The sequence below is a fragment of the Chinchilla lanigera genome, unplaced genomic scaffold (genome assembly GCF_000276665.1).
Source record: "Chinchilla lanigera isolate Chin_1 unplaced genomic scaffold, ChiLan1.0 scaffold00015, whole genome shotgun sequence".
NCBI lineage: Eukaryota > Metazoa > Chordata > Mammalia > Rodentia > Chinchillidae > Chinchilla > Chinchilla lanigera.
Genome location: NW_004955416.1, coordinates 19,060,454 through 19,085,126, shown reverse-complemented (window position 1 = coordinate 19,085,126; position 24,673 = coordinate 19,060,454). Strand labels below are relative to the sequence as shown.

Here is a 24,673-nt window from a genome sequence, read left to right as displayed (position 1 = left end):
TGCTCTTAGATTCAGTCCAGGATTAAAGAATATTATTTGCTGTGTTAGTTACTTTTCTCATTGCTGAGACAATGTACCTGACACCCAAAATTAAGGGAGGAGAGGTTTATTTAGTTCACAATTTGCCGAAGTTTCAGTCCACAATCAGCTGGCTCCAAGGCAGGGTGGTAACTGTTGACCCTTGCAGAGGAGCAGTAGTTCATGGCAGTGGAAGACAACAACTCAACAAGAGCAAAAGGATAGAGCAAGCCTCTTTTCCTCCCTTATGTTGTATGCAGGCTACCTGCCCTAGGGCAGGTGTAGCACTCACACTCCCAATCCCAGCACTAGACAGTGAAGCAATCACAAACCTAGATTCAGCTGCCTCTGTAAAGCCTGCCCCCCATGACTGCATGAGGCTTTTGGAGGGGGGGGGGCATCCAGACCCAAACCATAACATTTGCCTTAGTATTTAATAATTGAGCTCTGTATTAATAATTTCTAGATGTTGTCTTGTTTTTATTTTCTTTTTTTTGGATTTTGATTTTTTTTTACCAGTACCGGGAACCAAACTCATGACTTTGCGCTCGCCAGGCAGGCACTGTGCCACTGAGCTAAATCCCCAACCCCTTTATTTTCTTTTAAGTAACAGCCTCTAGCTCATAGTAAGAACTGAATACAGTAAAAATACTTGTGTAAAATATTATACCATATGACTCTTATCATCAGGAATGCGAAACTGAAAAAATTGTATCGTTACCATGAAGATTTAATGGTTGTTACTCATTGAGAGTTAATATCCCACATCAAGAAAATATCCAAGCACATACCAGGAGGAAAGGCTGTATTGAAGATATATTTTACATAGCTTTCTCCTTTTTAAACATGAATAGGCCACCAAAGACTTTGTTTTAATGTCTTGCAAAGGGTAGATGGTTGTTTTATGAGTTTCAAATTAGTAAAGTATCAGGTCTTTTTTTTTTTTCCTTCAAGGCACTGTCTTTCTAACACTAGATGCCAAGATGAAGAAGAAGCACCTATCTGCTGTCTGGGATTTGTCCAAATGGGAAGAGCTAACTTTTATGAAGAATACATGATAAATGGAAACTTTTAATCCAGAGTTTTTATTTCCTTTTGAACCCTTTCTTGTGCTTTTTAGAACAAACTCATCACACATTTTGACTGATACCCATTCTGTTTTGGCTAGGTTGCTTTCTCTGAGAGATAATCTTTTCCATGCTTCTGTGCTAGTCCCTGGTGCTTGGTGGTGGTCCTTGACTTTTCTTGGGTTGTCTGGTCTCTGTTTCTGCCTTTACGTGGTAGATCTCTTGACCCTGCATCTGTTCTTCTAAGGACACGACTAACTCATGTTGGATCTAAGGCTCACCCAACTCCATTATGAGCACATCTTAACTAATTACATTTGAAAAGACATATATTTGAGGCGAACTCTACAGAATAGTGAAAAAGCATTCTATAAAGTTCGTATTTATGGCCATTTATATTTTCCTTTTCTGTACAGAGTGGCTACAGAAATAAGTACCTTTTAAGATGATTTCATCAGTCCTTATTAATTTAAAAAGAACAGTTAACAATTTTATTTTAAAATAATATGTACCCTAATTTAGAATTTATGTGGTGGAGCAGTTGGGAGTAGTTTTGAATTTTACCCAGTGAAGGGACTTTTTTGATACTGAGTTTAAGATTTTGTCCTTAGAGAATTTTTAAAAGACAATTTGAGATAATGGAAAAGGGCAGTTTGACTCTAAATCAAACTAGATTCAAATCTTGATTCTGCTACTTAATGGCCAGGTAGTCAGGAGAGTCCACTAGACAAGCTGGCCTCAGTTTTTGACCTGTCATGTGATCCTCCTGTGTTTTCCAACTCAGCCTTATCCCATACATTTTAAAAAGCAATTAACCTAGGAAAGCAGATTTTACAGAATGAGGGAAAATTATATAGTAGCTGATGAAATCCAGGCCCAAAGACATTGAGGCACTTTCAGAAAGTAACATGCCTTTGGTCAAGAATGCTAGACCTTTTAAAAGACTCTCCTTTGAGTATAGGGATTATTTCCTGTTTTATAACTGAAAGGATTGATTAGCCCTCCTAATTTTTAAAATCTCTCTCCAAGAACTATATATTTCTTCATTCTTAAGACACTGAGTCAACTGGCTGATCAGGAATATATTGTGAAAAAGTCACAGTATGCCCTTTCCTATCTTATAAGAGAGCAAAATAAAGACATTAAGGCAGTACCCACATTGGCAGCTAAGAGTGTGGTCGTGCATCTCTTAGTTGTTTTTGTTGTTGTTGTTGCTTTGTTTTCTTGCCACAAAGCTCATCTTTCCCTCTGTCATCATATTCTTCTTTTCAATGTCTTTCAAGTAGAGTGTCAGACTTCTAGGACTAGAATTCTTAGGCTCTAAAAATTGGCTAGGGAAAGACCATGGTCACTTTATTAGCGACAGCATTGCTAGTACTGAATATTTCATGTAAGTTTGGCTGCATAGCACTCAGCCAGTTGTCAGTGAAATGAAAAGAAGCAGTAGCTTTCTTCCATTTAGGTTATTTGTGGCTGACTTCAGGAGGGATCATAAGCTATGCTGCACTTTTCAGAAAGGCACTTAAGATTTTGCTATTACAAATTGTGTCTCTGTAAACATGGGTGCCATGTATCACTGTGGTGTGATGTTCTTAATTCTTCTGGGAAGATATCCGGAAAAGGAATACCTGAATCAAATGGGACGTCTAATCCTAGTTTATTAAGAAATCTCCACTCTTATGTCGACAGTGGTTGCACCATTCTACACTCCCACCAACAGCAGAACGGGGTTCCTTTTTCCCCACAGGCCCTCCAGCATTTGTTGTTGGTTGATTTCTTTATACTAGCCATTGTTTCTGGGGTGAGATGGAATCTCAGTGTCGAGTAGCCAGTAATACTGAACAATTCATTTGTTTGTTGTTTGTATTTCTTCATCTGAGAAGTGTATATTCATTTCAGATGCCCATTTTTGGACTGGATCTCCAAATTTGGGAGGTCTGATTTTTTTTGAGTTGTTTATATGTTCTCTATATATGTTCTCAATCCTTTGAGGAGCAGTTGACAAACATTTCTTCCCATATTGTAGATTGTCTCTTGACTCTGTTGATTTCTTTTGTGGTGCAAAATCTTTTTAATAAGATGAAATCCCATTTGTTGATTTTTTTTTTTTTTGTGATGGTTCCTGTACGATCAAGGTTTTATTCATAGTCTTTGCCTACACCAGTGTCTTCAAGAGTTTTATTGATTCTATCTTTCAGCAGATTTAATGTTTCTTTTTTAATATTTAGATGTTTAATCTATTTCAAATTTAGTTTAGTGCATGGTAAGAGATATTGGTCCAATTTTAACCGTTGGCATGTAAAAAGCCAGTTTTCCCAGCACCATTTACTAAAGAGGCTATCCTTGTTCCAGTAAATATATGGCATCTTTGTCAAAGATGAAGTAGCTGAGTATGTCTAGAGTTGCTTCTGCATCTTCTAATCTGTTATGTTGATCCTCAGGTCTGTTTTTTTGCTAGTACCACACTATTTTTATCACAGTAGCTTTATAGTATAATTTCAGGTAAGGGATTGTGATGCCCTGTGCCTTGCAGAAGAACACTTAAAAACAGTCATGTACTTGTGAAATACTTGCTTCACCATATTGCTGTAGCCATGGAGGCAGCTTGCTTTCTGTTAAAAACCTTTGGAAGAAAACCTCATATGACATGAAATTAGTTTTTGTAAAGCAGAAATTCCAGAGACAAATGGTTCCCTTTATTTCAGTTGATTGTATTGACTGAAAGAATTGACCTAAAAATCTTTTCTTCTATAAGAAGAAAACAATGTACTTCTAGTCTGGTAGCTCCAATAAAACAATAGCAAGTAGTAGCGTTTTTCTAACCTTGTTGGAAAAATGGATAAAAAATGGAAAAGAAAGCAACTCTGCTCAAGGGTCTTTTATTGACCTTGCCCCTCTCAGACCAACTGTGAAACCCTTGGCTTGATCTGGAATAATTGAGACTATCAGCTTGGTCCTTCCAGTTTCAACTGCATGTGCTCTCTCTCCATTACAGCCTGAGGTCTGTGATATCATGGGATCCAGTTCTTCTACAGATGACACAGCTTCCCTGGATCAACATTCTTCTCATGGCAGTGATGTGTCCCTCCCTCAGATTTCAAAGCTAAACAGGCCCAGAGATCAGCAAAGCCCTGATGGCTTCTACAACCATGGTATGGGAGCTGAGGGTCAAGAGAATGAGAATGAGCCTGCTGCCTCTGGTGAGATTGAAGAAGAGGAAATGGACAGCATCACAGAAGTACCTGCAAAGTGCTCTGTTCGGAGGAGCTCCATGCGCTCACTCTCCCCTTTCCGAAGGCACAGCTGGGGTCCTGGAAAGAATGCAGCCAGTGATGCAGAAATGAACCACCGGAGGTAAGATAGTAGCACGTTTACTTAATGTCTCAATGTCTGTTTGCTTTTAAGAAGTGTCTGACCTGCTGTTACACTTTTAAATGATTTTACAAAACACCATGGTATAGAAGATACAATATAGGCCTTAAAATAAGGAAAATTTGTGTTCAGATGCCTGCTATATAACTTATAAGTAGATGACCTTGGGCAAGTCCCTTCACCACTCTGGACTTTAATTTTCTCATCTGTAATACTTGCTTTTCAGAATATTTATAATAATAAAGTGAAATGTAACTCTCATAGTGAGCTTTTAATAAATAGTAGTGTTTATCGTTACCAGATTTGTTAATGAAATTTGTGAATTAGAAAGTACTGGAGAAAATGGTTTCATTTTTTTTTTTTTTTTTAAGACAGGGTCTCACTATGCAGTTCAAGCTGGCCTTAAGCTCACTTTGTAGCCCAGGCTGGTCTTGAACTTGCAATGATCCTGCTGCCTCAGCCTCCCCTATATTTATACCAGCTCCCCTACTGTATTTATACCAGCTAGGATTACAGGCATATGCAGCCTCACCCGGCTTGTGTCAATTTTTAATTAAGAAGTAAACATGAAGTCTTACAATTGTTATTCAGAATGCTTCTTTAGAATTAGAGCCATCTGTTTCTAATGCAGAAAATTCTGAGAAGGTCTAACTTACCTGCGACTCATCCTTCAAACAAGAATAAGGCTATTGTCATATCATAAAATTGTTGATATTTGCTTTTGTGTCATACAGTCTTGGGGACTTTCACAAGTGTAACCCCATTTTAGTCCTTCACTTTGATAATAGTCTATAGAGAAGATTAGTTAGATTTGGCTTCTGGTACCAGCTGCCTTAATAAATTTCTAAGCAGATGGTTTTAACTCTAAAGAATGAATACTATACCTCTTGTATTTACCACCTTGCACTTATTCCAGAACTACTGTCTTAATCAAGTAAACCAGGTAAGAGGACTCTGATGGGTTTAAAAAAAATAACTCATGTAAACAACTCAGGTCAGTTATTTTGAAAAAATTCCTGTTTTCATAAGATCGTGGCTGACTATGAGCATATCATGTAATCATACTCATTCATTTATTTATTCAGCCAGTGTGTATTGAGCAGTGTTTTAGGTTCTAGAGACACAGAGGTAAACAGGATGAAGTTCCTGCCTTCATGGAGCTCACAGTAATGCCTTCCACCCTCCTAGTCTGCTAATCTTTTCAGGCTCCTTTTACAACATATTATCTCATTCAGTTTTTTAACTCTTCCATGCATCAGGTGGTATTATCCCTGTGTTTGCAGTTGAGAGGACTAGTGCAGATAGTTTATATCATTCAGCCAACGTCAGTAGAATGCAGGTTTCTGGTCTCTTAGATACTTTTTCTACAGTTTCCTATTTTTCTATGTTGGAGTTGAGGATGTAAGTCTGAAAAAATAAGCAATATTCTTAAGTTATTTTTATATACTCCTTAAATCCTAGGTTGTACAAAAATCGATTTCTAAGTGCTTTCTTTGGAGTTTTATGCTTGGTATATCTTTTTAAGGGATTCGCAAATATATATATGAAATGATACAGGGAATGGTCCCTACACAGAATTTTTTCTGTGAAGTGAGGGAAATTTTTTGATAGTACATCCTTCTCTTAGATAATAACAGCATCAAGGAAAGAGGACTTAGTCAGTTTTTCTTTATAACCCACGATGGGTCATTGATCATGACTGTTTTCAGAGTTATAGGTGATTGTTTGCATCGTGTGCCTCAGGTGAGGAAATTGAAATTCAGATTAAATGATATCCCCAGGATTACATGGTGATTTTAAGACTGGACTGGCACTAGGACCTTCTTGCCAAAGTCATATATTTTTAGTCTGCGTGTCATAGCATTGCCTGTTTGAATTTAGTTTTAAGGATTATCAGCACCTCTATCTTAATACCTTTGGAGATAATGGAATGAGACTTAAATTTTAATTATAATTTTAATAATTTGACTAATTCTTATGGTGCTGCCTGAGTATAGTGTAACCTGAATTTTAAAGTCCTAAAGAAAACACTTTTAAGGTTTTTAAGTTTTTCTTACTTGTGTGAAAATGTAACAGACTTCATAACTTGTTATGTCATTAACTCCTTGGAGCAAGGAGGAAGCCAAGTAAACTTTCACAGAAATTTTCAGGCCTTTTGGTTTTCATATTTTTCTCATCCTGCATTCTTTCATTCCCTTACCTCCTGTGCTGTTTGTCTTTAGGCATTGCCTCTCTTCCCATTGTAATATCTGTATGTGTCATGTATTTGTATCCCATTTTGTTTCACCTGCATCACTGACCTCTTCCACCATTCATTTTCAGTTCAATTCGAGTTCTTGGGGATGTCAGGAGGCCTCCCATTCATAGGAGAAGGTACAAAGTTCACTATGTTAATGGACTAACCATGCTGCCTCTGAGCATATACTAACAAGCATTCATTCTGCTTAATCCATGGCTGGATATTCGTGGATTTGCCGGGGAGGGTGCTGAAGATTGAATGCAGGGCCTTGGACATGCTAGGCAGGAATTCTACTGAGCTACACCCTCCACTGCTCTAGACAGTCTGTTTCTAATTCAGGCAAATAAAATATAGTATTTATTAGTTGCTTATATCCTCTCCATATAAATTGTTTTTCCTGTTCCTTTAACTTCTTTAAAAAAAATAAAATGCATTTTCTGTCTTGCACTTACTGGTCCAGATGACTTTGATAACTTTTCTAGGACAACTCAAAGAATTTTCCATGTTGTACTTATTGAATCAAACCTGGAGAATATTCCCCCACCAAAAGAAGAGCCAGAAATGTGTGTGTGCTTACACATAGGTGTTTAAATATTTTCAACACATTCTTTAGTAATGTTAAGAACTAGGCGTGAGAGGCTGAGGCAGAAGAATCACTGTAAGTTGGAGGCCAGCTGGGCTACATTGTAAGTTCAAGACCAGCCTAAATATATAACAAGACACTCTCTCCATAAAAATAAAAAAGTTGGAGACTATTTCTTGGCCACTTGGCAGTTTCCATTCCATTGTTTTTTTTTTTTTTTTTGGTTTTTCTCCGGTACTGGGAACCGAACTCATGACCTTGCCAGGCAGGCGCTTTGCCGCTGAGCTAAATCCCCAGCCCCTCCATTCCATTGTTGACATAGTCATTTCAAAAAGTATTTAAAAGGCATAGCTAATTTCTCTCAGTCTTTGAATTTCTTTATTATTTGTCAGGTAAAATTTTGAAGCTTACAAGTAAGTGATTTATAAACTGAAAAGCTATTTCTAGTCAGAAATTGCTAAGTTTGGGAAGAATTTTGGTGGTGGTGGTTTTTTACTTCTATTGTTCAGAAGTCATTAGTGATCTTTTTTCTGTTGTTTGGAAAAAGTGTAAGGAGTGCAAAAAGTTTGGTTCTATCTTGAATTAAGAAACATTTATAATGAAGGATTTTCATTAGCTAAATCTGTTTGCTGGAAGCAGGCACATAGTGATCTTTCTACTTCTTCAAGTGGATACTTCCTTTAATTCCAGATTTTAGGTAAAAACTTGAGCTTAAATTTAAACATTCTCAGTTACGTTGCTTTTCACGGAACAAGTTGTTTTAAAAGCCTTCAGTAGAAAATACCTAAAACCTTTGGAACTGTAGTTGTTGGCTCTGTATTAAAAATTTCTCTGTGTGAGCGTGGATGGCATATTCATGGATGCACTACAAGTTTGCATATAGATAAAACTGTCATAAACAACTCCAGTTACAGTTTTGCCCTTAATAAGTCCCCCTTTTTTGTAGGAAAATCCTGATACATAATTTAAAAGTTTGGGGCTGGGGATTTAGCTCAGCGGCACAGTGCCTGCCTGGCAAGCACGAGGTCATGAGTTCAATTCCCAGTACCGGAAAAAAAACAAAAAACAAACATAATTTAAAAGTTTATAAAACTGAAAAACAAATCCAACAAGTATTTGGGGGAGGGAGTGATTTTTTTTAAAAAACTGAAACTTCCTAATTCTCAAAGCCAAAGAATCATTCAGTATTACCTCTGCTAATTAAGGAAATGAGATTACTCTCAAAAATACTCTTAATTATGGAAAGAGTTTTCTGCTGTAAGGAAGAGCAGACATAAACCATCTGTACTTATTAGATCCTTAGGAAAGCTGTTATGTCCTCTTCTTGTCTTTGTGTTGCTCTTCATCTTAAGTGTCTTCCCAATTGTCCACATCATCATTATATATTCTGAGAGTAAAGAGAATGTTGGGAACAATAAAAAGACATTATTGTTAAGAGTGACATGCATTGTTACTGATGTGCCACATTCTGCTTTTCATAACAGGTTGGATATGTATAATATGCCTATTTACTAATGGTTTGGAGATTTAAAATTAATACTTCAAAGACTGAACTTCCTCAATCTGTTTGTAAAATATATTTTGCTTCTGCTCATACAAGTAAATTGTAAGTTAGTCTGATCTCCTTGCCAGACTAGAGATGTATTTCACTAGATTTGTGTTTTTCCTTTCTGCTTTTGTACTTCTGACCTTCAAACTTTATTCTTGATTTAAAATGTTTTATGCTATTTATCTTTAAAAGACAAAAATTGCCATCTAGGAAAACTATAGCAGAAGCTACTATATCCTCTCACCATTTTCTTGTCACTTTTCCTCTGCACAGACTCTCACTTGGCACTTAGTTGTTAGATGAATTTGAGAGAGGTGTTCTGGTGTCTGCAGGCCTTCTCATCTGTGCAGTTGAGTAGAGAGCTGAGTGGTTTTAGAGCAGCAGTGTGAAAATAAAGACATATCACTTAGAATTTAAGGCCTAAATAGCAGCCATGACTTTTAAGTGATGACTTTTGTTAATCAACATACCAATAGGAGTGTAGCTAAAAAAAAAAAAAAAAAAAAAACCACCTGACCTATTGATAATAGTTCCCTTTACAGAGTGTCTGATATTTTGAATTGCATGTTTTTTTAAAGCTGGTTGTATTTATTTAGCCTCTCTCATTCCAGATTCTCTCTCCCTGCTATGGTAATATAATCAAGAAAGTAGTGGATTTTTTTTTTTTTAAAGAAGGAAAGGTGTATAAGTAGTGGATTTTTAAAAATCTTACTACATACACAAACTTAATCATTAAAAAATACACTTCCAGCTCAGTACTATAGAATTCTAGGAGGAAAAATCCCCTAATTATCACTAAAATACAAGGGAATATGGCCATTGTTACGTGCTTTATTTTTAGCAGAAGAGGCTAGTAGCTTTTAAAGAGGCTGAGGCAGGAGAAAAACAAATTTGAGGCTATCCTGGGCCACTTAGTGAGACTGTATCTTAAAATTTAAAACTAAAAAGGGCCAGCAGTGTAGCTCAGTGGTAGATTTCTTGTGTATATGCTGGAGGCTCTGGACTCAATTTCCAACAGTATTGCCAAGAAAAAAAATAAAGCTGAATATGAATTTGACTTACTTAATATTCAAGAATTGTCTGATTTAATTGGATCCTTAATGGGAACCCATGAAAAAACAAGAAAACTAATTCTCAGTGAGTCTGCCTCAGCACTGGTTGTCACCTCTTATAATCCAGAGTAGAGAGACTATGTAAGTCAATGTAGGAGAAGGGGAGCATAGTGAGATTTTCCCAGTAATGGGTGTTAAAATGCCTTCCAGAGAAGGTCTGGAGAGGAAGCCACGAGTGGGTGGGCTCATTACCCAAAGATTACAAGAATAAATTCTTGGGTTTTAGGTTGGACTGGTTTTATGTTCTTTTTCAAAACATTGTCCAGATGGCTATCCATAGAATAGTATGTTAGCATGTACTTTAGTCTAGCCTTTTTCTAAATTCTCATTGTTGTAGTTTTTGACAAGTAAATCCATCTGTCTTTAACTGTGCCCTTTCTTTTTGAACCTAATAATGCTGTACCTGTTTTCACTTTCCTTCTTCATTTGTTTTTCTGCCTTTGATGTCATCCCCAGTATGAGCTGGTGTCCTTCTGGTGTGCAATACTCTGCTGCCTTGAGTGCTGACTTTAATTACAGAAGGTATAGTATCATTACATGTCTGACCACCAAATGGGGATTCATAAAATACACCATCTGACTTTGGCTTGGAGCTCACTTCTGTATGGCAAGAATGTATATGAGCAGCCTGCTGTGTCTGTGTGTTCTGTTGAATCTGCAGTAGGCATCACTAAACCACCTGGAAGGTTGTGGCCTGGTAACTCAGTGATAGACCTTGATACACCATATTTGTTTCAAATGGTTATAGATTTAGTGTTTTCTGCACAGACTTGTCTCTGCGGTATAGCAGACCACATCTCTTTGTTCTGGGCTGTCCAAATTCCCAGATCCTTAGAATAACAATGAGAGCAGCAAGGCAGCTAATAAGATGTACTGATTTCTGTTTTGTTTCCAAATTCATTACTGTCCCACAATCAGAGACTTCATTGTTTCATATTCTTCTTTCAACTACCCAGCCAGATTTAATTACTAAAACATTTTCAGGATTAAGTTTTGTGGTAAGCATAGATTTGGTTCTCTCCAGCTTTTCAAATAATTCACAGTACAGAACTAAATTTCTTCTTCACTTAGCCCCTCTTCTTATCCCTCGTATTGAAAATGAGTTTTACAGAGACATTTATTCTTAATCATGATTTCTATTGTTATATTGAAATAAGAAAAATTAACCTATTGTTTAATTTACCCAATAGAATAAATACAGGCATACGGTTTTCTTTTTCTTCTTTTCTTTTTTTCCAGGCATACAGTTTTAGTTCATAATAAATAACTTATGAAGCAAAAAAAGAAAAAAGTCAAATAGAAGTGCTTCTAGTACAGCATGTTTGAACATAACTGTCACAATTACCTGTTATATTTTCTTAGGATGGAAGTAAATAAATACTGTAGATTCAGTGTATCTCCAAATACAGTTCCAGCTAGTTGTGAACTGAGGATGCCCCCCTAATCTGTATTTAGAGATCTCTCATGTTTTAAAAGTCTCTGCTAAGGTTACAACAAATGTTAATTACCTTAGTTAGCAGCTCCAAAGAGAAAAATCTTGCTGTGTAGCCTCTTGCTAACAGAGCATATTTTTTGCTCTGCAAACTGCAAAATCTTTATCCTACAAATCCCATCTAAAATTTCAAGCTCTGTTGGATTTTTTTCTTCTACCCATACCAACAGAAAAATTGAAACTTATTCTCAGTAGCTTTTCAGCATTTGTTCTTTAAAGTGTAATATGTGCACGTTTGCAACTAACAATTCTTAGGCAGTCTGTTAGTTGTCTCATGGGTGTGCATAAATGGTAATGACCATGAGTAGCACAAGGGTTTTTTTGGGTGGAACCACATCTGTAGAGAGTTCTAAAGGTCAGCTAGAGCGTAGTTCAGTATAAAGCTACAAACTCCACTTAATGGAGACAGGGCAAGTCACCCAGTTTGCCTTTTGAAAGTTACTTACATTTTCTTAAAACTTGGAATTAGAGTTGTATTATGGCAAAAATTAATCATATCAGATAAATGAAAAGCACCCATATATGAAAGAAAGTAAGATAAATATGGTCTGTCCATGTAGTATAGTAAAAAATCTGAGAAAATGATCTTAGCTGGTTTGACATTTAGATAGGTGGAACAAGGTAAGAGAATCTGTGTGCATTGTGTTTTCTCACAATTTCAAGACCTGGGCAGGGGGTGGTACTCATTTGTCCTGTGCCCTATTAGTTTTGCTAGGTGACATAGGAATAGCATATGAGCAAGAGATAGAACTGAAGAGATTTGGGGTCCTCTTTCCATTGCGCGACTTACAAATACAATGAATTAACCCTTGTGCTCTGTGTTCAGTTTCAGTCTGGAAGGCTTAACAGGAGCAGCTGGCATTGGAAATAAGCCATCTTCATCTCTAGAAGTTAACTCTGCAAACTCCAAAGAGCTCAGACATCCTCTCAGTGGAGAGGAACGGGGTGACTCTTTGGTGTCACTTTCAGAAGAGGATCTGGAGTCACACCAGATAGAACATAGGATGTTTGATCAGCAGGTAAGGCTGAAATACATATATATTACTAATTTGGAAAAGAAATTATGTCCCAAAATATGAACATATTTTAAGAACATTAAAGGATAAGACCTCTGCTAATAGAAAGCTAGTAGCCAAGATGACTTACTTATTAAATAATATATCTGATCTGTTAGCAAAGCAAGTTTTTAGCAATGAATTAAAGAATACTAATAAGTTGCACAGATTTAAATATTCCATCAGGGCAAACTGTAGAATTGGGAAAGTATCTAGGAGATACATTTGAAATTTTCTTACCACCTCAGTACTAAAATGAGTCTTGAAATATATTACTCATCATTAAAGTTCCTAATTTTGAAGTAATTGCCTAAATTTCTTTATAGAAACAATATTCTTTGTCTTAACCATACCGTCCAGGGAACAATTGTTGATTCCTCTGCTTTCTGGCCCTGCCAGAATCCTTGAGAGCATGTACATTCCCTGCCTACTACTCTTTCTCACCACCTACATGTATTAGTGTCCTCCCCTGCCATTCTCTTGAAGGTCATGGTCTGGCTTCTCAGCCAAGTCAGGTGATTTTTTCTTAGTTGTCATTTTCTCAGGCCCGTTATATCCCTGGGGAAGTTTTTTAGGTAAAATTTTTTTTAGCATCCTACCTTTTCTCGACAGTTCTTTTTCCTCCTCTTGGGCCAAGAGACTATTTTTTCTGAAAGGATTCCTCTTAATTCATCTAAATGAAACATATCTAATTAAACAAACAAGTAAGATACCTATTTTGAATAAGAATTTTGTTCAGAGATCTAATGAAACTAATAAAAATATTAACAACTTATTCTTTTACTTGATAGCTGTAGGTTTTGTATAGACATTTAATTCTTTATTGTATCCTAATACCTAGCAATGCCATGACCACAAATTTGGCACTGAAAGATGATCTTAGTAATGAATGTATCAGTTGTACTTATATGAAGGCAGGTGGATAAAGAGAACATTATAGGCCTAGTGAAAATCAAATTTAAGGTCTAAAAGAGCTTTCCCACTTTCTAAAAACTTTCTGCTTGGCCTACTACATTAGAAAAAAAGAATATGGAAAATACACTTAATGAAGTAGGTGGTTTAAATTTGTTAAGGTTAATGATGACAGAAAAATGTGGTTACTTAGTACAGCTTTGATAAGGGATAAACTCAAAAATCTGAAAAATAAATTGCGTTTCACATGTATGGAATCTTTAGAAGGTCATTCTCAAGGTCAGAGAAAATATAAAACTTGCATGTGGTTAACAAAATCATAGACCTGGAGCCAAGTGTACCTTTGTAAGTGTGAGAGCTTCAAGCCTGTCTAAGTGACTTGGCTAATGCTACATAACTTGTAGCTGAGCAGTGTTAAATTCCAAATTCCTCACTGCTGGTCTCACTGCTTCTTACCATGTCTTTAAAATAGACAAATTTTAATGAATAAATGAGGTCATTTCAATTTTATGTATTCTGTATATGTGTACTGTTTATATATTCTATACATATTTATAGGCATTTTCTTTGTAGTTCTTTATATTTGTGTACCTTTTGTGTCATGTATTTATTTTTCTTTTGTATGATACATTTTTCTGAGGCTGATACTTGATATTTGTGAGACTGAATTTAACAGGTAACCTTGTCTTTTAGGAAGTGATTATTAGCATTGATGTCTTTCTTTTTTTTTTCTGTTTTTTTGGTTTTTTGTTTTTTTTGTTTTTCTTCCGGTATCAGGAATCGAACTCATGACCTTGCGCTTGCCAGGCAGGTGCTTTGCCGCTGAGCTAAATCCCCAGCCCCTGCATTGATGTCTTTCTAAAATGGATTTCCTGGTTTAGTTTTTTGTTTTTTGTTTTTTTTTTTTTAATCAACATTTCTGGATGAAGTCAACATTTTAGTGCCTTGCATGGCCTTCCTAGAACTCTGCTTACCCATGGTTTTTCATCTGATGTGCAACCTCAGAGTGGGTATTTGAATTGCTTTATCTGTGTGATCTGCACAAATTGCCTGTAGCCAACTTCCTGTTGAAAGTCTCTGCCTTTCACTGAGATCATTTTTCAGACCTCAGAGTTGTATTTGAAACATAGCAACTGTTTGCCTCAGATTCCATGGTTACTTGGAATCTGAGCATGGAACAAGCTCTAAATAATCAGAAGTCTTTGGCCCATTTATGTTAATGCTAATAATGGATTTTCAGTGCTTCCCTTTCAGCATATATGAGTTAGAAAGAGACAGATTTTGCCCTACTAATAGTGATCGTTAACATAGGTTAACATGTAGCATGGGCCCTCTCAAAGGGGTGAGAGCCCTTATCATCGAAAGTGACAGCAGGCTTTCAGGGATGTTTAGCAAGGAGCTTCTGCAGTTAGTTTTATCACATAACCTTGAAGCTGTTGGGAATTTACTAAGGGCTTTAAACTACCACATTTCACTCACTCTCATCTTCGTGGAGAATCAGTCTAATCTTAAGAAAAAAAAAAAAATGAAACAATTTGAGTTTTTTTCCCAGACGTATAGCTGTTTTTTTTTATAGCTGCTTTGCGTACGATCTTGAAACACTTTACGTGGATTTCAGTTTCCAGCTCTTTAAAATCAGAGTAATATTACTAGTATCCTACTTAACTATATCTCTGGAGGGGTTCAGATTTCAAAGAACAAGTACTAGAGATAGATTGGTATCTTAAGTGAAATTATTTTTATTGGATTGTACTATATCCTGCAGGCACTTACTCAGTACTTATTAAGCTTGAAATGTTGCTAGATGCTGTGAGGGATGTAAAGGATGAGTATCAAATTATCCCTATTTGTGATGGAAAAACCAAGGCTCAGAAAACCTGAGTAACTTCTCTAAAGTTGAGCAGGTATCAAGTGCCGGGGCAGACTGGAATCCAAGTCTGTCTGACTGGGAAACATGATTTTCACTACCCTGCTAGTCCGCATTATTTTACTGTGTTGTGTGCAAGTATTCTGTGCTTATTAAGGAGTGTTAGAGCATGTACTGAAAACTTGTTCTTTTTTTTTTTTTTTTTTTTTACTTCAGACATATCACAGATCTAAACAACAGGGATTTAATTACTGTACATCAGCCATTTCTTCTCCATTGACCAAATCCATCTCATTAATGACAATCAGCCATCCTGGATTAGACAGTGAGTATGCCACTTTTTAGAAAATGAAATACGTCCTAACCACTTGACTATCTTTTTTTTTTTTTTTTTTACTTTAATGCCCTATGATGTTACCTTCCAAAAATTACTTACCTCTAAACAGATGGCTAAGCACATAAACAAAAAATAACAGAGTCAGCTTTGAAATCAACACCTTTTGCTACATCAGAAACTCCTTAATATGTTAAATTCATTATAGTCTTGGGTATAAATGTGACACAAAGATTTTTAAACTTTTTTATTTTTAAATAAATTCAGACTTGAAAAGTAGTTGCAAATGATCCTTATTGAAATAAATAGTGCAAAGAATGAAGTATATTCTTTACCTGGATCCCCAAATGTTTATCATACTACTTTATTTTGCTGACCTCTCTATCATTCCTTTTAAAGGTTTTTTTTTTTCTGAAATGCTAGTAGTAGTCTCCTTTATTCTGGAATTATTCCTGTTTATCTTTGTCCTTCATGAGCTCAGCAGTGGAGAAACCTGGCAAGGTAACTGAATTGAGCATTTCAGAAATGTCCAGTTCCTGAAGGGCAGAGAAAGACTGGAGATACATTTTTTATTTGAGCAAGTGCTGAAGAGTTTAGATCTGAAAGTGACTAATAGAACTGTATGCAGCTTCAGATCAGTTGGCTTTGAAGGATACGTTGTATGGTGGCGTCCATAAACACTGGGGGTTTGTGAACCAATTCAAACATGTTTGAATTGATTAAATATTTATTTTAGAAAAGCAACTTATTAGCTGGGCATGATGACACACACCAATAATTCCAGCACTAGGGAAGCAAGGCAGGAGGGTCTCAAGTTCGAGAGTGGCCAAGACTACGTAGCAAGATATTATCTCAGAAAAACTAACAAAAAAGAAAATTGTTTCTTAAGAAACCTCATTTGTTTAATATTGATTTTTGTGAGTAATTACAGCATAATTAATCTTAATACAAATGTTAAACTAAAGTAGGAGGGGAGTATATTATTTGCCAACAAAACAGGTTTTCTGGAAGGTGAAGTAAGGGAGTAAACACAATCTGCTAGTGTGTTTTTTTTGGTATCTTGTGATATACTTCAGTTTAAAAGGTGGAGATGAAGTAGCTGCCCCACATTAATGAGATTTTCTGTTTTACCTCATGGCTTACTAGAGCCCTAATCTTTTCAGTTTTTTTATAGTGGCCTTCAGACATACGGATGATTCTGTTAAATTTGTCCTTATTTTCATATGATTAACATTTAAAATACAAATCTGTGACTAATGGTGATATACTCCGATATATAGGTACAACTTCACAGAACTGTGAGAGACACAGACATAGCTTTTCCTGTTTTTGTTTGGTTTTGGTTTTGATTTTGATTTAGCTTTGAGTTGGAGGATCTGCTGGTGAAGAATGGAAATTGTAACTAGGCAGTGATGGTGGATTTGATGAGCCAAAGTAGCCAAAGAAAAACAAGAGAAGACAGTAGTGACCTGTCTCAGTTCTGTGTACCCTACTTCCATGACCAGCATATGTTGTGGCACAGTGAAGAGTCTACTCCTATAGCAACAAATAATCAATGCCAGCAGAACATCTCACCAGGAGATCTTTCTCCTGCACTGTGTGACACACTCTCTTTCCTCATGGATGAAATACTTCATTATTTTTCCTCCAAAAAGCAAGGTGTTTTTTGACTGTGTTTTCAGTTGCTGTTCAAACACTATAAATAATGTGCCTTACTCTCAGAAAACACTAGCCTGGAGGTTCTAGCAAGTGGAGCATTTCTTTTTTGTTGAGCAATTTCTGCTCAGCCCTCAAGACCTGAAATCAGTAGTAGACTGCCATAAAAGCAGTCTTAAGTGAGAGCTTAATCCTTTCATCAATGTGTAATATCCTCATTCTGGTTTGTAGCATATACTTTATGCAGGTTTGAACAACACTAGTCCCGTAAGTTGGTGTATATTACATTTAGAAGGTAAATCAGCTCTTTTTGATGTCACAATTTCTCCTTAGCCCTTCCCATACACAGCTTTTACATTTCCAACTATATTTCTCATTCTTTAGAAAAATGATTAATCTTTTTGGAAATGTTAAAGTTCTGACTAAATGGGAAAGTTAATACTTGTGTTAAAGTTTGTGGTTATTCCTTAAGCATCAGGATAACTGGATATTTCATAATCTGTCACCAACTCAGATCTCCAATTCCAAATCACTTAGACACTCTGCATGATTCATTTTGGGTCATAGTCTTCCTAACTAAACCGTGTCATCATTAAAAATCTAGACTTAATTTTTAAAGCCTAAAGTGTTCAGTAAATTTAAACTATTTTAACTGATGTTTTGTTCTAAACACACTTAGGGGCTATGTGACTTAGAGCTTTGCTGTAGAAACTCTTTGCCTCAGTCATTTTGATGGGGATAATATTGTGACATAGCTTAAATGTGAATTTAATTTATTTAAATTCCTTAGCATAATTTGTAATATAAATAAGCATTCATTATCTTTATGGAGTGCTATAATTCACAGCGACCACAATAGTACCACGGCCTGTTTTTTTTTTTTTCTGTCTAGAATTTAAGCAGTGTTAAAGAAGCAAAAACACTGCCCCTCGTTGTTCTGCAAGTGTCTTTGTCTTAGGAGCATGCTTGTTTAGGAACAAAATGCCTTCTGAAGTCATACCTGATTGTTTCCCAGCTTTTACTTGCCTGTGCCCTGTCTTTTCCTTCTAAGGAACTCACTAGCTGCTGTTTCCACAGTCTTTCACAGTTATTAATTAACATTTGAGTAATTTTGAAAATGTGTATCCATTGAGCTGTTGCTGAAATGTCTTATTAGGTTGTTTATGACATGAGAAAGAACTGACAAACTTTTCAGCATTATTTCTGAGTTAGGATCTTACTTCAGTATCCACTGATATAGAAGAAAATACTGAATAAAGTGGGGGATTAAACTACTTCTGATCTTTTTCTGGGGTGGGAAGCAGTGACACTGAGGGTGACTTAGAGCTAGAAAGCTTTGGTAACCACTGTCTCGCTGTGGGAACATGACAAACGTGTTTTGCTGGCTTTTTTTTTTTTCCTCAGGCAGTCAGCTCAGCAGGGCACTGGCTAATAGGAGGTATGCCTAGAAAGACTGCCCTGTGAGAAGCAGTCACAGATGTGCTCACCACATTTCTTCTTACATCTGACAGGAGTGCCTGGGGCCTGTGTTTCCCAATGTGCTGGGAAACTTTGATGGTTTTTTGATAGAATCTAAGCATAAACTTCATATTTGCATACACAGAATAATCCATTTGTTATAAATAATTCCTTTCCATGACTGTATTTAAACTTCCCACTGCTTCCACCCTGAAGATGCTTCAGTGTAGAAACCGCTTGACTGTATCCCAGCACTCTAAATATATTAGTAGTGACAATACTTAAAGGAGAATCTTACCCATTAGATGTTTTAACCTATATATTCCTTAATTAGATTTTATTTCCCCTTCATTTTGCATAGCTTGTTATTGCAAAGAAATAACAAATGGCACTTACCCTTGGAGTCATTCTTACACCTTTACTCATGATATGTGAGTTTGCCAAATTTCTTACGCATGTTTTGATGAGAGCACTAGCTTGTAACTGTATAGCTTGCATTAGACTGAAAAAACAAAGTTCATCTTGAGAACTGAACTCTAGCATTTGTAGTACTAACCAGGGTGACAGGTCTGAAGAACGAGGTGCCCGTGAATGAAAAGAAAACTAAGACAAGAAAAACAAGAGAGGCAAAAGTCTGGGATCAGGGGGCTTCCAGCCTGTCATGCTGCAGCCCTGATTACCCATCTCAGTCACCTTTTATTGAGCGAGAACCAAGAGTGTAGCTAGTACCAATGGGCAGATATCAAATGTTTTAGTAATTAAAGGATAATCCTTCTTCAATTCTGCCTCGTATGCTGCTCCCAACAGTCTTCAGGTGGGCCTCCCACACCCTGCACCACACTTACTCAGTTCAGCTGGGGGTTATAAGTTGACCACCAGCTGTCAACCCACTACAATCACAGTCCTTACTTCCCATTAATTTTTACAATGCCTGGCAAGACTGAAAAATAGGGATCTCCTGCAGTTGAAATACACTCTTCAGGTGGAAGGTTTCAGTTCATTTTTGCAACAATAAACAAATCATTGTGTGTCCTCAGTGCTTTCTAGTCAAAGAATGTCCTCCACACATGTAATTTATATTATATCTGAAAAGGTAATCCCTGTGACCAGTGATCAGAGTGAGCCTCTGGAAAGTTAATCGTCAGTATTTATGAGATCATTTCATCTCTGTTTTCTGTGCTTCACCTTTCCTGCTGACTATGGACAATAGAATGAAAATGTAATGAAATACATATCTTTTTGTAAGGTAGTTCTCCTTGGAAAAAATACCATTGACAGATGTCAGAGCAAGAATTTAGTTAGAAAAATAGACTTTTATTGAAACTGATTAAATTATGAGACTGTATACCCACATGCTTAGTATATAGTAAATAATATATATGTACTTAGTGTGGGGGCTATATATGTGTATGTATATGAGTATATACTTTGAATATAAAATTATAACTATTATCATACTTCCCATATGTGGTGGAGAATTTTTTTAATATGTCAAGGATACTTTTTAGATGTTCGTGCAGATAAGGTTTTCCTTATGATCCATGATTTCCTAACACAAGAAGGGGATGCTCTTACATTCTAGATAATGCAGATCATTTTCATTTGCACAATTAGCTTCACATTTGGAAATACTTCAGAACACACATTATAGTGGTATCTTTATTTTGCACAAGATTGTCACTGCCCAGAAAGCTAGTGTACGCATATTTTTGCCAAGTCTAGCTGGCAAACAATCTGGCATCACTTAGCATTTATCTGCAGTGGTGACAAACTTATGGCACATGTACTGAAGTGGGCTGTTTGTTATCATTGAAAAGGTTTGCCATCACTGATCTGGGTTCACCATCATTTATCTAGGGTATAGAGTGGCTTTTAGGTCAGTAGTTATAGAGCATGTTCTGTGATTGCACTTAGGATGTTAAGATGCATATCCTAAATGACTTAATTTATTACTTTGTTTATCTGTTGTGTATTGGAGTACCTTCTTTTTGACATATACCAAACTAGACCAAACCAAATTTACAGATATGACTTCTTTCCTGACCATATTTACAACGTACAGACAAGAAAACAAGTGAATCTACTAAAAACTGTAAATATAGTAACTAGAGGAAATACTGTGCTGTGGAAGTATCAGACTTTAGGAGTCTGAGAAGGATTAATAAGAAGAAATAATATTTAGACCAAGGGAAATTAGAAATTAACTGGGTGAATTAGTATATGGAAAGCTACTGAGGAGTTTGAGCTTCTTGCCTAAGGGCAGTAGAGTTACTTGAGTAGATTAAAACACTTTAGACTAGTGATGGCAAACCTATGGCATGGCATATGAGCTAGGTCACCCCAGCATCAGCTCTGCAGCCAAGCACTGGATAACAGTACATGTAGGGACCGTGCACATGCTCGCAAAAGAGCAGAGTTAGGCAATGACGTCCCGGGCCAGCACTCATTAGCCATTACTCATCTGAGCTTTCCTGTGACCTGACCTTCATGCAACACTTGGGAAGACAGTATGAATGGATGACAAAGGACAGCACAGTTGGTAGGTGTGAAAATGAAATCCTTGAAGTGGCATTCTCTGCCAAATAATTTTAAGTCAATGCAAGCACTTGGGATTGCTTTTCTTACTTTGTTTGAATCATCTTATGTTTCTGAGCAGCTGTCTTTGGCTGTGAATTATATCAAATCTGATACAAGAAACAGATAATAGATGACGTGAATGCTCTGTGTGTAGCTGTCAAACTAACGAAGTATGAGCCAAGGCTTGACAAGCTACCAGCATGCACACAATGGCGAAGAGCACAGTGACAGTGCAAAAGCACACCAAATGCAGACTTAATCTTTCCATAAAAAGCTGTTTAAAAGGTCTGTTACTGTGTTTTTCTTTTAAGACAGAAGATATTAACATGTGAGTAGTATTTTTTAAACTAAAGCCTGAGTATTCAGGTTTTATTACTGTGTTGGCACTTTATAATAAATAAGCAGATTTGGGGTTGCAGTTTGAGCACTCATCTCTAAAACATTTGCCGTCACTGCTTTAGACGTGCCATACTGAAGGTTTGGGGAAAAAAGGTTGGAGGTCAGCAGAAGGCTTCTGCAGGATTCCCAAGACAGTAGTTTGTGTCTTCACCCAGAGCTTAGAGCAGCCACCGCAGAGGACAAGGGAGGTTCTGTAGAAAGGTAATCGAGAGGCCTGGGGAGGAATGCTACAAAGATTCGAGAGCGGTGCCCAGATTTCTATTTTCAGTAATTAGTTAGATATTAGGTTCTATTCACTAAATGAAGGAATAGAAGAGGAAAATCAGGTCATTGAGAAAAACAAGTAACTTTTTTGAGTTTCAGCTACTTACAGAATATCCAGTCGAAGATGAGCAATGAGATGAATGAGTCTAGCTCTGAAAGGAGAGATGTACTTGATCAGAAAGATGGAACTCAGAAATAAGGAGTGTATTGTGTACACAATGTCTGTGAAGAGATAGGGAGAATGAGGAGGTTGGGGGAGAATGAAAAGAGAGCTAAGTACAGTACAGGATACCAAGGAGCACCACTACTCTGTTTCCGTAAACTTTTAAGGAAGAAAATTCCAACTCTGAATTCTGACCATTAAAAATAATGTGCTTCTTCTAACAAGTACCTATTTGTTGAATGAGGTTTTTTTTTTTTTATTTTTCTCCGGTATCGGGAGCCGAACTCACGACCTTGCACTTGCCAGGCAGGCGCTTTTGCCGCTGAGCTAAATCCCCAGCCCCTCAATGAGGTTTTTAAAACTGCATTATAATTCTTGATATTCAGGAAAAAATTTAAATAAATTACATTGTTCACCTACATATCCTTTTTTGGCACCCTATAGGCCATTATATTATTCTGCTCTCACATGGGGTGGAAGTGCCTTTTACTTTATCCCAAGAGAATCTATGTGTGCTCTAATGTCTTTCTGTTAACCTACTTCTCAGCTCAACCACAGATGCAGCCAGCAACGCGGATCTCCTTCTCCATCAGCATCTCTCCACTCCTCCTTAAGTCTAAAACTCTCTTTTCTCTTGGCTCTTCTTATTCCAGTGATGAGGAGGAGGAGTTGCATAGTAAGTAAGCAACTTTGATGTCCATCCATGGCTGTTCTCCTGGGTCTGACAAGCTCTGAAAATGCTGTGGGCTTAGTATGAAAAAATTAGACTGAGACCTTCTATCATCCTTGCATCCCATCTTTTATAAATCATTTGACCTCATGCACGCCTTTAAAAACTTGATTTGGATAAAATAATTTTTACTTCTTTGTATTGCTAACTCTGATCCAGCGGACTTCTGATTTGAGGCCCCAGGGTAGCTTTCTAGATCATATCCTTGAAGGCATTAAATGATATAACTCACTCTGTACCCTTTGTAAAACACAGTATTATTTCACAAAACTTTACATTTGACATTGATTTCATTTTCCTTGTTTAATTTTTCTGTCTCATGGGACACTTATCTAATCCATCTGTGATATTTAAAAGCTAATTCTTTTTTCTCTCACCTTTTCAGACTATCTTTTTTTTTGTTTTTTATTTTTTGTTTTTTGTCTTTTTGAGACAGGGTCTCACTATGGAGTTCAGACTGGTCTTGAGCTCACTTTGTAGCCCAGGCTGGTCTCAAACTCACAACAGTCCTCCTGCCTCATCCTCCCATGTGCTGGGATTACAGGCATGTGCCACCACGCCTGGCTCAGACCATTTCTTTTTTTAAAAAAATACCTTTAAGATTAGGCCTTATGGGGAAAGGGATTTAACTCAGTGGTGCAGCGCCTACCTGACAAGCGTGAGATCTTGAGTTTGATTCCTGGTACCCCCCCAAAAAAACCATTAAGCCTTATATATGAGGGGGTGGGAGTTACGTATTTTTTCCTCTCTCCTTTGGAACTTTCAGGAAGCTGTAGGCTTCAGGTGATATATTCTTGCAATATTATGGCTTTCAAACACTTACATTAATAGTATTGAGCACCCTAACTGAATTTCTTTCTTTCCTGGTGACTGAAAGTTGCAACAATATGCAGGCCTTCTCCTGGCTAGCAATTTTGCTTTTTTTTTTTTAATAAGAAGATACCGTTAGCAAATAACAGACAAATTTTAGTTAATTTAGTTTTCATTGGAGGCCTTGTCAATGTTCATTATATTTTTTACTATTGAGAGATATTTGACATAAATAATACAGTAAAATGTTTATATTATACTAATTATAGTAGATGGAAAGTTCTTGAATCTGTTTTATCTCAGAGTGTTAGTAATGCTCTAGGAATAGCCAAGAATTAGCCAAGTCATCATGACAAACCATTCTCAATTGTATTTCTTGTACCATTAATGTAGAATTATAATCCCAAAACCGCACTGGTCACTCAGCTAATCTAGTATGTACAATCCTAAAGGCATAAAAGGTGAAGAAGCCTTTAAATCTAATGTTTAGCATTTCTCAAAATCTGTTCCTTAAAACTCAGGAATGCTAGTGAAAATTGAATGGTGGGGAACAAAAAAAAGGGGTTGGTTTATGACCAAGTAAATTCTATAAACTCTGAATGTGTGTATCTTGTAAAGTTCCAAGGCAGTGTTCGGTATACCATGTTTTCCCAACTTCGTAATCAGGAAACCATAATGTGCCCAGAACTCTCTAAATCTGGCTGACTATGTTATATGCCTGCAGTAGTATTTTATGGGCTTACTTTAAAGGCATTTCTTCTGTCTGTCATGGAAGTAACTTTGGTTGTTTTATACTCTAAAATGCTCTGGATGCTTAGTGATACTTTAGGTATTTTAGAGGCGTTGGTGAATTGACCAGTTTTCAGATCCATATCTAGGAAACCATAGTATCTGATCTAAAATCTTTCAGCAGTAAAAAATTTGAAAATCCTGTAGGAGTTACGGATTCTCCCAGGTCCAAATCACCAATTCTGTTTTCAGTTTCTTCTGCAGAAATCTCTTGGTAGCTTATTCCT

The 24,673-nt window shown here is 36.7% G+C and overlaps 1 protein-coding gene across 6 annotated transcripts in view; it reads left to right on the top strand.

Annotated features, from left to right (window-relative positions):
- The window catches only part of Akap13 (A kinase (PRKA) anchor protein 13), a 321,318-nt gene that overhangs the window by 242,397 nt on the left and 54,248 nt on the right, over positions 1-24,673 (top strand). For 3 of the 6 annotated variants that reach the window (XM_013512532.1, XM_013512531.1, XM_013512530.1), the window contains exons 11-15: positions 4,081-4,439; positions 6,780-6,830; positions 10,397-10,462; positions 12,259-12,451; positions 15,483-15,591. In XM_013512532.1, the coding sequence (XP_013367986.1) occupies positions 4,081-4,439; positions 6,780-6,830; positions 10,397-10,462; positions 12,259-12,451; positions 15,483-15,591 (778 nt within the window). The remainder of the gene's footprint in view (positions 1-4,080; positions 4,440-6,779; positions 6,831-10,396; positions 10,463-12,258; positions 12,452-15,482; positions 15,592-24,673) is intronic. The other 3 variants (XM_013512533.1, XM_013512534.1, XM_005381591.1) reach the window with 2 other exon arrangements.